A 13,469-nucleotide genomic window follows, 5' to 3' on the forward strand; every position below is an offset into this window, starting at 1 on the left:
TATTTACAGATGAAAAGTTAAAAAAATAATAAAGAAAGTCTAACAACAAAAGGAATGCAGTTACCATATTGCAGGAGTTCTCGCTAGGAAGCCAAGATGATAATATGAACTGGGAACTTGCCAATTGCCAGTTAGTGGTTACAGAAGCATGTGCCAATTGCTTTTTTATTTTTCTTTAAGGATAACTTGTGGCTGGACAACACAGATTGTCCACAGTAGTTGTTCACAACACCAGATGATGAAGGAATAACAAACACAGAAACAAACAAGAGTGCAACAAACAAGGAATAGTTTCTTCCCTATTTCTGAAATCAACCTCCAATACACACGGTCCAACTCATAGGAGAGGACAAAGAAGGTTAGAACATCAGGCAATCTTTTTGCCCTCACTTTTCTGCCTCCTATGCCCCTCCTTTTTAACTATACGATTGATGCTGGAAGAGAGAGTGGTGGTAGGTAACCAGCAAAGAAAGTACACTGCCAGAACACTGGTCCTGACAAGGGATCAACCCATCTCATGCTCCTCAAAGTCCTGCTCCAGCAGCCAGACCACGAAATGTCCTGGGGGTGGATGGCAAAAACTGCATCAGGATACACAGGCAAGAGGATAGCCTAGCAAATATCAGTCACTATTAGAAACACTGAACTAGGTTGTACAGACTTTTGCTCCGAAGCAGTGCTGCTGCTTTGGTATTACCCTTATTACGCATTTGCAGCTTACCATTTTGCCCCTCCTCTTTGTACACTTTTGATTAGCAAGGACCCTTCCATGCAGTTTCCATGCTAGTGGAAAACAAGGCCTAAACAACAAGTTTTCAGTTGTACCAATGCCCTCCTAAAATCTTCAACTGTACCAAAACAGACCCCTTAGAAAATGAAAAGAAACAGTGGAGTGTTCAGCTGCTCATACCTCTCTGCCCATCTGTCTTGTGGCCTGAGTTATCCTTTGAATAACTCTAGGGAAAACTGTTATAGTGTATCAATATTTTGAACACACAAGAAAACTGTGAGAATTGAGTCCATTGTTTAGAGTTTATCTTAAAAGTGTGAAAACTGTAGGTGTAGAAAATTCAATATTTACTTAAAATTGAAGGCAAAGGACATTACAATATTTACATTACTCTTAGCTGAGAGCTAGCAGATGACACTCTCAAACAAGTATTCATGACAATATTTTTAGATGGAGCACGTATTTCTGTTCCTTCAGGAATGGAGGAGTGCATTGTACAGTACCTGGTAGAATTAGAAGAACAAGGTAAGACTTTCAAATTTTGAGTTTGAATTTCTAGTGATTCTCTTGACAACAAACTGTAGACTTTGGCAATGATATACGCTAGAGATGTTATTTCTGTTACATTTCAGAAATTCCTTGAGGGAAACTACATGTATGAAAACCTGAATATGGAATATAGTTCTTACAACTTCAAGATAAAATTACAGTACCCATGCACAAAATAAATTTATTTTAATCCTACACAGTGTTAGAAAGTTGTATCACTAATAAAAATAACACTCAGACTGATTCTTCACTGTGACCTCATCTTGATACTAAGTAGAAACCAATCACATATAATTAAGTTGGAGTTTTTACTAATAGCTTTAAATAAGTGGACTGCAACGCAAGCACAAGTGAGATTTTTAAGGTTCACCATAGATATTTCCTTACCTAACTCAAACAGAATGTGTCCTTAGTAAAATGTTATGATTAATGCAATTGCCCTGACTGGTTTTAGAAGATTTAATTATTGAACAATAACAGTTTAAGAGCCCATGTGCAAAAACTGTGATAGAGGAGGTTAAGTTTACTTTAAGGCCACTACAGGAACCTGGGCATCAGCTGTGGTACCTTAGTTGTGGAGTTAGGGGGATGTCATAAAGTATTCCTTTATAGTAGAAGCATTCAGGTTATGCAAGGTACTTCTGTAGCCCTGTAAGGTCATTAAAATTATATTGGAGCCTCTCAGCATGAAGCAAACAGAGTTAAACACAGGACTTTCCTGTTTCAGTTAGCACTTTAATGTGAACCAACCTGCATATCAGCCAGGGATCATTAACCCCAGTAAGCATGCTTATTTTAAACAGATGTCACTAAGAAAGGTATTTCAACTAAAAAAAAAGTATGAATTCTTAATATAAAAAATAAGGATGCTCATTCAAATAAGTGGCAGAATTCGGTTTCTGAAATTATTTTACTAACTAGTATGATTTCATATGTATGGCAGACATAGGGTCACGAAATACCTTATCATTACTCAAATTAGTGCAGTAGATCCTTATCTGGGATACCACGACAGACTGTTCTACTAAAGCATGCAGCGAGTGCTCTTCCTTTTTGTACTGGGAAGTCTATGCAACTCCTCTTTATGCCAATTTAAGTTATTTTCTCTAAAATAAGGAAAAGAGGTAGACCTTAATCCATTAAATCCATAATTATTACCTCAGTATTTAAAGAACTTCATTTTAATAGATTCCATTAATTAATGGGTTTTTTTTAAGTATCAGTATTTATTTAGCAGTACCAAATCTGTGAATAACTTGATAAGCAATCAATATTTTTTTTCTCATTTTGCAGAGGAATACACATGCAACTTTAAAATTACACTCTACATACTATAATGCCACAAAAGCTGCCATTCCCATATGAACTATGGCCAAGAACTTTTAGAAAAGGATAAGAATAATAGTTACAGATGAGGACAAAAGCCTTGAACTTCAGGGGCTGCTCATTTGGTGGTTGTGAGTGCATCTCTATATTTGGAAGCATCTATTCAAGCCATTGACTATGTTTATTATTTGTATTGTGCTCTCAGTCAGGAGCCAAACTAAATAACTAGTGAATAGGTCATTTCTTATAGGAATGCTTGAAGCCATTGTTCATATTATTGTGAAGACAGAAAGCAGAGGAGGCTGACACTTTCCTCACACTTCATAATTAGTCTGTACTAATTTGCAGTTATGTTCTTTCATAAATAGGCATACATATTTCTTTACTATTTAATATCTTCAAGTAAAAAAAACCCAGACAAGTTGATCCATGATTAAGATCTTTCTAATATTGCTGCTGTAACAGCAGATCATTATAAATACAAATACCTAATGTTTTTTCACATTCAATTCAATGATAAATGTGTTTCTCTCCCATCCCACCAATGTCTACATTTCAATTCAAAACTGCCATGAATGAAGGTTTTAAGCTCTTATTTCATCACAGTTACAGCCAGAACTGCTGATTTGAAAGGACAAATGCCCCACAGATTAATTCACTCTATATGTCCTGTTCAGAAAGATTGATGCATCTGCGAAGAGTTGTGTGTAGCTAACGTCCTCCAGATACGGGTTTACGATGTAAGCAGTGGAACTGCACTACGGGTTTCACTTTTATTCCCAAAGCATGTGGCAACTGAAAGGGGGCTGCTATTGCTGCTAGAAAAAGCATACAGTCTAATTTGAGGTTTCCTCAGAAAAAAATGAGCTTCTAGGGTTGGGTTACCAGTCAAATATTGACTGTTGATGAGCCACACTTGACATAAGGAAAGAACAAGCAGGGACAGATCCTACATCAAGTTCATAGATCAAAAAACCTCACAGTTTGGGAAAGGTGGGGTATTAAATTTGTAACTCAAACTCCCAGGAAAAGTTTTCATGTATATTTGGGCATTTCAAAAGATGTTCAAAGTACTACAGGGAGGGGAGAGGAGGAAGGGGGAACCACGTTAAAGTACTAAGTATGTTAATAAATTATTTGCTCTACTCTTCACTAGTAACTTAACTTTTTATTTTATTTTTACAGTGAGGTTAATGGTACCCTAAAAGGCCAAGCGACTCATGTTTTCTGGGGTTCCCTGAATATTTTGATTAAAAAAATCATATAATCCTATACACCTAATGTTTGCAAATACACCTAGGATCTAGACATTGACTTCTTCTCTCTCTTTCAGCAACATTATTAATACATACTTATTTATAAAAATTCAGCAGTATATTTTGCTGCAATTGGGGAGGAAAGCAAACATGAACCAGCGCAGGCTGTCACACTAATTACTGATTACACAGCTAATTACTAAAAATAATTAATAAACACAAATACAAAACAATTCCTAGAAAGTCATTCAAATTCAAAGGATTTTGAAAATCTTTCATTTTATGTTATGCATAGACAGTAGTTCTGACATTCACAGTCATAACAACATAGTTGCAGCAAATTTTTACACACAGTTTACAATTCTTCCTTCCCAGGGGAAAAAAACAAAACATAACAAAACACAGGCCCTAGAGCCAATCAACTGAAAAACTAAAGATTGTTGGGAACTGCCAAATCTGGTAGCCTGATGGAGATAAGGTTTCTGCAGCTCCCTGTTTTTAATCCATGATTTAGAAGCAGTAGTGAGGCCAAGCGTGTGTTCCCAAGAGGCACACACACAGATGCAACACATACACGCAGCAGGTGACACACAGGTAGAAACACTCAGCACTCAAACACAAATGGCACAAACAGCCTCATCCTTCTCCAGCTCATCAGGAGGAAGGATGGCTTATAGTTGGAAATATATGCACACACTCTACATGGATCCCTCCCGCAACCTGCCTTAGACACTCAGTCTATCCAGTAGCTGGCACCTGGGTGCCCAGTCTTCACACTTGCTGCCATCCGGACATACAAGTGCGAGGCCCGCAGCTCCCCTCCAGCTGCCAGCACAGACCCCCTTCTAATCCTGGACACACTCACACATCCATCTGGACCTCTTGGCCACTACAACAGCTGACTTGTGAGACCTCTGGTCTCTCCAGTATCTGGCCCAGACTTTTGGCCACATGGATACCTGGCACCCAAGCCACTCATCTGACTCACTGGCTACTCCAGCCTGAGACTCTGACATAGGCACCCATGCAATACGCGCACACTCTGCACTCTCCAGTTTACCAGCACCACAGACACACAGGCCCCTCTGACACATGGTCCAGCTCCAGTTGCTGGCACTTAAATCTCCACACACACACGCACACTGACAGAGAGCCCCTTTACTCAGGAAAATAGTTAGAAGTGGAGCACAGTAAGATACAGGACAGACCATGCTGATCAAGCACAGGGCATAACTAGACAATGGTGCTGAGCAAGAGCCTGTTTATACATGACTGGCCCCTTTTATCCCCTTAGCCCTCTATTTTTCCCTTGTTTTTTTCCTCCCTAATCCATCTCAATCCCTCCTTTTCCCTGCCTATGGTCCTTCCTCTAAACATCCAAGAATAAGTCTAGCACAATACCATAAAGCTCCTCCCTGCATCCCATAATGTGTCCCATTCCCCTGTAGGCAGTAGCTCCCTCAGCCTGAAGGGTGATCAGGGTAGCATCTCCTGTTGACTCCTCATGATGGGTTTCAGCTCTCCTGGGATAGCCCTGGGAGAAGTCCAGGCTCAAGTCTCTAATTAGAGCAGCCAGGTTACTCTTCCAGCACTGCACCTCCCCTCCTTTGGCTGTGTGAAGACAAGCTTTTATCAGATAAGCTAACAAAGATGTTCTTTTGCCAAAACCACAGCTTTTTTTACTTCAAAGTTTGTAATTTGGTGCTGGCCCACTATTACGTTTTAGATGTACGAGTTCTAAAATCCTACTTAAACTATCCCAAACTAAGCTCCTAAAAATCCATAACTTTTAAGTCTTCAGATAGTAAGTTGTTTAAAACCAAGTTCAGGCAGCACTAAGCTAGAAGCAGAAGACTTCTTAAGACGAGTAGTCACACTAGAGCTATGAACAGCTTGATGGCTGCACCTGATAGCTCCAAGAAGCTTTACTGATAGCCATAAAAGATCCCTAGGCTTCACAAACATTACATTCAGTCATGAATGTTGGGACCTTTCTCTTTCTCTTTTTCCCTGTTTTGGCCCTTCTTTTTTGTAAAGGGAGTTTGTGCATGTCAGTGTAAATTCAGAAAACTTCCAGATAGAATATAGTTAAGATGAAATTGAACAATTGAAGCCTTAGGAAAAATAGGTCACTGAAATGCTTGCAAATTCAGAAGAGTGATGTTTTTAGAAAATGAGTCTTAAAACCCAGAAATTCAAAGTGAAATTTCATAGTGAAACACTCTATTCTTCAAGACTTTCCCATCATTTCCAATGTTCTACTTCTTCCCATTATATCATGCCAAATTAAATTAACTGCTATTCTGCAATTATAAAAAGACAACTTATCAAATCAAAAAGCTTTCTCCAGTTTTTTCACTCTTTCACTGTCTACTTACCTCGTAAGGTATTTTATTCTTTTGCTATTTTAATAGACTAAGGTATCAGAAGAATTTTCATATTCTATACACGTATTAAGAACAGTTTAAGTTCATAAAGTGTTATTAAACCACTGTCAAAGCCTAAGGCTTGGGGAGTGAAAATACACTCCCATCTGCTTTCTTTATAACATACAAACAGTGATACAACAGTAGTATTCTCTTTTGTGATACAGACCCAATACTGAGAACATCCATTATGATTCTTCTTTGACTGAACTGCAGCTCCATACTACAAGTTCCATACCATTATAAAAACAAAAAATATAGGCCATTGCCTCGGAGTGCTAAAACAGAAACAGAAATGTAGACCAGGGTTGTATTTCTAAGTAAAAACAAGGGCAGAGAGAGCTTGAGCACTGTACCACTAATTTTCCATACCTCTTAGTTGTTAACATGTACCCCAGAGTGGTTTTAGCCTGTGCCAGCCAGTACTCTGCTAGGCTCTATTCACACACAGCTGGGTAAGGTGTGTGCCAGCAGATGTTCCCAAAACACAGTACGTATGAACAGGCCTGCATCAGGTTTGCCTCCCAGCACCTTATATAGTCCTCCAACATGATCCTGTCAGGCTTCGCATTCTTAGACCTTTCTAACATGAGCTCACAAAATTATAGAATAATTTAGGTTGAGTGACACCTCTGGAGGTCATCGAGTCTAGCCTCCTACTCAAAGCAAACCTCAAAGCTAGCTGAGATGGCACAGATACACTTCTCTTGTAATGAAACAAGTGTATACCTCCAAGTTGCACAGAGATTAATGTACACAAAGACACTTAAATGTAAAAATACTACAATGAAAACTATTTACACTGTATTTACTTCACTTCACCACATTTTAAAAATCATTATTCTTCCCTATAGTTAAGTGTAGAGATCACTATATTTCTTTCCTTCCTCTCAGTATTAAAGCTTTGATATAGATAGGGAAAACCAGTTACAAAATTCAGATGAAAAAAGTACTTTTTTTAAACTGTATTTCCTCATTATGAAGGTCTATAAATGCATACTAAAAATATATCTTCATATTAATATTTAAGATAATGCTCTTCAGAAAATCCAAAACTAGTAACAACCCCCTCTCCCAAAAGAGATTTCTTCTCTCTTTAAAGAAACCAATTTGGATTCATTATACATAACTTACACTTTGTAGAAAAAAAGGAGAAGGCAATGCATAGAGCTTAAGCATAAATATTTCAGCTCATTCTACTTCTTGAATCATAGAACAAATTTTCAGTGAAATGGCAATACATCAGTTTTATAAATACAAGAATGATATTCATTTATTATGGTAAATGTGTTGAAGCACACATTCAATAATCCTCCCAAGCCTATCCTTCAGGCAAAACAAAGCATTTAAAATCATAACGTATTAGGCACACTTGATTCACTTCCTAAACAAGAGGCTTGAAAAGATGAAAAAATGCTATTCCAGTTTGGCTGAATGGCTCATATCATGGCATGATGCAGAATTAATTCTGTACACAGTAGGCTCATTTTAGTACTCAGTGAAACATAGCAACTCCTAAATTTCATAGCGTTAAACCAAGTAGGATATAATAGGAATTAAAAAAAAAAATAATCCTACCCACCTGCATTTTGTACATTGGATTTTATCTACCAGACTTAGTTAACTGCAACACATTAGACAAATCACATTGACAGGAATATAAAATACACACCTGTTTTAGGATCAACAGAGAAATATGGCTGTCCCTGAAGAATACTGTACACTACCCTGGCGCTGTTTCCATATGTAGGGTCATCTGCATCTGTGGCTGTCACCTGTAGAACAGATGTACCTGTACATACAGGAAAAGAAAGGTTAATTGATAATAAATATAATTTTTGGACAAATATTTTTAGACGCATTTTTGAAACCTCTACAGTCCCCCCATTCTGCAATTGTGGGATTAATAACATTTTCTCTATGTGTTATTATCCTATCATATTTTTAAAGAAAACTATAGTCATTTGAAAAAAACCTTTTTCTCTTTCCCTCTCTATATGTATATGTAACTTAATTACATATATATATAAAACCAGAAATAGTAACTACATAGCATGCATATTTATGTATGTTCATGCATACAGACCCCAAACTTGGATACTGCTTAGACTTCCAAACAACTCATATTTATGGACTTCAGGATTATCTTCATCCACAATACAAATTAATGTTGAAGTGCATATTTAAAATAATTTGCATAAACACCCCCATATCAATAAAAGATACTAAAGGAATCAAAAAATCTAGCTATTGGAAGCCTTCGAAGATCTGAAAACGAAATAATACTAGAACCTTGTTGGGATTCCAATGATGGATCCAAATTAGAAGGAAAAGGAGTTCAAACGACAAATATTCATATGCTGTTAATAAATACCATTAGAAAAATAGCATCAGTTTCTAGCATGTCACTAAGTGGGATAACTTACGAGTAACACTTTGTAGAAAATAAAATGCGTAAATACTTCACAGATAGAATAGAGACAAGTGATTTTACATTTTACTGTATTTTTCAAGACATTTAATGATGAATCTTTTTTGCTATCATTGCCCAACACTTCACATAAGAAACGAGTAAATGAAAGTTTGGCAAGTTTATAAAGGTTCAGTCTTCATCCCACTTGTTTATCCTTCTACAGACACTGCTTTCAACAGACTCCTTTGGCCTACTATTAGAACACAGCGGTAATAATAACAGAACAGGCTGCTCTCATGTAATTCTGCATCTGAAAGTGGCTTCTCAGTTAAATTAACCACTGAGGCATCACCTACACTCTGGGGTGTTCAATTTCACATCTTGGCTGTAAGGAGAAGTATGCTTTTGAATTGAATCCCTTGATCTCCCCCACTTGTCGTACTTTGATTTGCCTCATGGAACAGTTTCAGAGCATGCTAACTAGTGGATGAAGCTAAACCAGATGTGCTTTAGGAGCACATGTGATTTTTTTCTGACTGCTAATGGGCATTTAGTCTCAGAGACCAGACAACAGCTAATCTGAAATAAGACTTCCCAAAAACATATGGTGTGGACATCAGATCCTCAGTTCCAACTGATTTAACTTCATAGATCGGTTTCCATTGCACAGAACTGTTTGTTACTGTGCACACCCTCAGTGTACACTGGCAACAAAAACACCTAAAATCATGGAGTCTCACTTCAAGTACAGTAAAGTAAGCATGCAAATCTTCACAGATTTGGATTCTTCACTGTTTGAGAAACTATTCATTCATTTGTGCCACACTAAATTGGACACCAAAAGTTGCTTTTTGTACCTCTACTGGTGATTTAGTAAAAGGTACAGCAAACGTGTCTGCATACTTAAATATAGTGTTTCCTGGTCTCTAAACAGGCCAAATACATACAGTCTCATACATAGATATATTCACGCAGCAGATATAAGGACATCTTGATGAATTTGAATATTGTAATAAAATCAAGCTGGAGCTAGTAATCTATTCATAGTTATTCAAGAGTTAATGGTAAAACTGACTAAATTACTGTATTTGGGTTTATGTGGCAAGGTAAACAAATATGAATTAAAGATAGTGTAATTTTCTTAAAATGTTCTAGGAATCTATTCAGTCATATTTATTTGCTATTTAAACTTAGAAGAAGAGTTCCTGCAAACCACATCAGGTCACTTCAAAGAACAGAAAATGCATTTTTTCCCCTCTTCTACACTCTAAATACTGTAATGATATATTTCTGTAGTCCAGGCAACAAATTCTAACTTGAAGTGGAAAAGCTGTGACCTTTCTGTCTTCTAGTTAAGCTTGTATTCAAGGGTGAAGGCCTGCCCACACTAATTTGTTGTTTTTCCTTTATTCATGGCTTCATTATTTTATGCTAGAATCTTGTGGAATCATTAAATATTAATAGGTTATTCATACACAATGATTTTATTTTTTTTAATTGCATACAACAAAAACATATCCATCCAAGCAGTATAGTCACCTACCAGAGTTTGCTACCCAGAGTGCTGGGCAACTTCTGTACCTTTTCATCTATAGATTTTCCTGCTTCCAGGAAAAAAGTTACCAACAGTTGCCTACTCATCTAACAGGTTGAGTTCCCATTTGCACTTCTTCCCAGGGTTCTAGAAAATCAAGGTAGGTTATGGAATGGATGAACAGGTTTTGGCCATTTCAGAAGAAAATACCAGAAATACTGAGATTTCACGGTTCTCCCATTCTTCAGAGACTTCATTCTCACTGCTCCTTATTTTAAAAGGTAGGGGATAGAATAGAGTGCTTGTATTGCTCATTGATGTGGGACAAAGAAATGGGGCTAGTGAAAGGTGGTATCTCACATAAGCAGCGGACAGGTCATTTAAGCATGAATGGAATGCTATTATACCTTAAAATGCACCACAGTGATTTTCTAACACATCTGTGTGTCTCTCCTAAGAAACACCAGATAATAGTAATTTGGTATTGAATAGTGGCAAAGTGTTCTCTTTTCATCTAAAGGAACAGTTAGAATCACAAGTTTTAACTCAACCCCCCACCCCACCTCTCAAAACCTCATTCAGTGCAATGTAGCTCATCAGATGCTTAATTTTTCACTGTATTACACAAGCATGCTCAGCATCTTGTAAGTTACACCCATACTGGCCTTTTGCCAAACTCTTGCCCGATTTGCTGAGCGCAGAGGAAAGGCAGCTTGTGAAAGCTGTGGGTTGGAACGCCTTCTGAGAGAAAAGGTAAAGAGGCTACCCTTACCTTCCAATTATTCCTTCCAAGTTAGCATCATTCAGCTCATCAATATGACAGACAAATCACAATTCCAAATATATTTGTACCATTCAGATGCAGCATCAGTTTTTGCTGTTGAGCTATGTGTAATGAAGGATTTAGATGGAAAAGTATACGGTACAGCTGCCTTGCTGTTTTTAATGTTAACAATTCTGAAGAAAATAATCTAATAAAAAAATAAGGATCTAATTTCCCTGGAGACCTCAGAACAGATATGAACATTGGACCCAGAGGCATATCTTCCATACGTTCTTCACTCACCTACTGTGAAAGTGCCTGTCAAGAAAAACCTCAAAGTTTTGCTACGAAAGCATTTTGACACTCCAGTTAGGCAATAAAAAAGACTTTTTTCCCTGAAGTGGAGGTTCTGCTTATTCAGAGTACAAGTACCATTCCACATGATTTCCCACTACAGTTTAGAGATTACATATTGGGAATTCTGTTTTCTTAGCTAATGCTTTATACAGAGCTGGAAAATACATCTGTATGCTCTGAACACCACCCTCTAAGCTTTGCATTTTTTCTGCTATCAAAAATAAGGATAATTTCATTTGGGAAACCAAATTGTAGTTTTATTTCAAAATCTCTTCTTTTGTTTTTCTCTTTTTTAAATATATGTTTACAATAAAAATTTTGTAAAGTTATGTATCAAAGAAAAGCTGAAGGGAAATACTTCAATCTGTCTCTCTGAAGACAAACTGTTAATGTTTAATGAGGCAGTTCAATAAAACATGTCTGTTGAGAATGCAAATCTGTATGCATGACTTTCCATAGTTTGCTGCACTGTTAGAATCTCAAATGGATCAATATTGAACAAAAAGTAAAACAAGTGAAAAAAGGTGAAGTTTAATGAACACAGGGATTTCCTGCTTAACTAAACTAATTCTTACAATTGTCTTAAAACACTAAGTCAACACAACGTGTTTTAGTTTCATTCTACATTAGAAAACAGTGATTTCACCAGGAAATCAACACTTCAAGTCCAATGACTATAATACTGATCCAAGTCCTCATTGTAGAAAATCTTTTTTTTTTTTTTTGTCAGCTATCTTCATTAGAAGATAAAAATCAAACAACACAGGAACATAAATAGGCATTTCTCATACAAATCATATTTATGAAGACCATGAATACTGTCTTGCAGATTATCTGAAATTATGACTACCTCATATTATAATACCCTGAAAAGAAGTTCAGGGAAGTCCAGTGTGTCTACTAATTTCCTAGTAGAATTTATCGGGAATACTCTTCTTATGCATGACCTCACACTAGAAAATTTAATATGCAGTATTTCACTCATTTTGAAGCTATCTGAAAATGAGCAGATATGGAAGACTTTTACTAACTGAAGATGCTTTTATTTCCTTTTACATTTAGATAATGATGACTCTTTCGTAAACCTTAAAACAGAGCATAGTTATAGCGCTCAATGAAACTGAGTTTTTTACACTGCAGAAGAAATCATTTCAGGTATAAACCTTGGTTCCTGAGCCAACTTTTAGGAAAAAGGTTCAATGAAGGCAAGGAATAGGTGTTTTCTTTCAGCTCTTTCAGCATAGTACATAAAGCATAAACAATATGTTCACTTTGTGCCACAGTGAACACTGTGATCTAGTGTTTTTGGCAAATAATTTAACCAAACTTACCTGTACTTTCTTGTCAGTGACCTAAAAAAAGAAAAGCCATAAAGGTCCTATGAGCTTTTACAAGTAGATCAAGAAAGATTCAACTTGTGGGAAAAATACCAGCTAACTTCTTGAGGAGACAGACAGGAACCTGCTGCTGAAACTGAACAGCATAGCAGAGATCAAAAATATCACCTGCCACTAGGCATGAGGGCTGTTACAGAGAGAGAGTAACATTGAAAGTTCTTTAAATGACCATGTAAAAAAGCAAAAGAAATTTCTGAAGTAGTGAAGTAGCCTTAGGAATTCATAAAATAACAACAAGAAGTTCAGTTACGTATAGACTCCGCAGCTAAATGTAAAAAAATGTGCTAATTACAGAACCTAATAAAAATGGATAGGGAGCTCCATTAGTTGACAGAAGGAATGTATCCTGTGGAAGCAATAATAGAATTAGTCTTCCTGAGACTGCAGACAATAAAATGCTTTCAGTATGCAATAAACACAAACAAATCAATAAGGGAAAAAGAAAATAATCACCATAAATTTGCGATGAAAATATAATGTATGCCTACAGCAGACTGCCTATACAGTGGGATATGAAAATTCAATTTTATTCACACAACAGGAAAGCTTTGTGGAATAGGTATAGATATGTGGAATAGACTCAGGTACAACCAGTAAAGTATTTCATTTAGAAAACAGATGCATTACTGCTTTATTTTATCACTAAAACTTCCTTGTTTTGCCATAATCTACTCTGTTTTATAACCCAAAATGCCATCCCAGACTAACTATTCAAATT

The 13,469-nt window shown here is 36.7% G+C and overlaps 1 protein-coding gene across 1 annotated transcript in view; it reads right to left on the reverse strand.

The window, feature by feature from the left end:
• Window positions 1–13,469, reverse strand: part of CDH18 (cadherin 18, type 2) — a 157,077-nt gene that overhangs the window by 108,741 nt on the left and 34,867 nt on the right. The window contains exon 3 of the mRNA XM_010571464.1: window positions 7,960–8,079. Within this exon, the coding sequence (XP_010569766.1) occupies window positions 7,960–8,079 (120 nt within the window). The remainder of the gene's footprint in view (window positions 1–7,959; window positions 8,080–13,469) is intronic.

Source organism: Haliaeetus leucocephalus, unplaced genomic scaffold, assembly GCF_000737465.1.
Source record: "Haliaeetus leucocephalus isolate CR32 unplaced genomic scaffold, Haliaeetus_leucocephalus-4.0 Scaffold328, whole genome shotgun sequence".
Taxonomy (NCBI): domain Eukaryota; kingdom Metazoa; phylum Chordata; class Aves; order Accipitriformes; family Accipitridae; genus Haliaeetus; species Haliaeetus leucocephalus.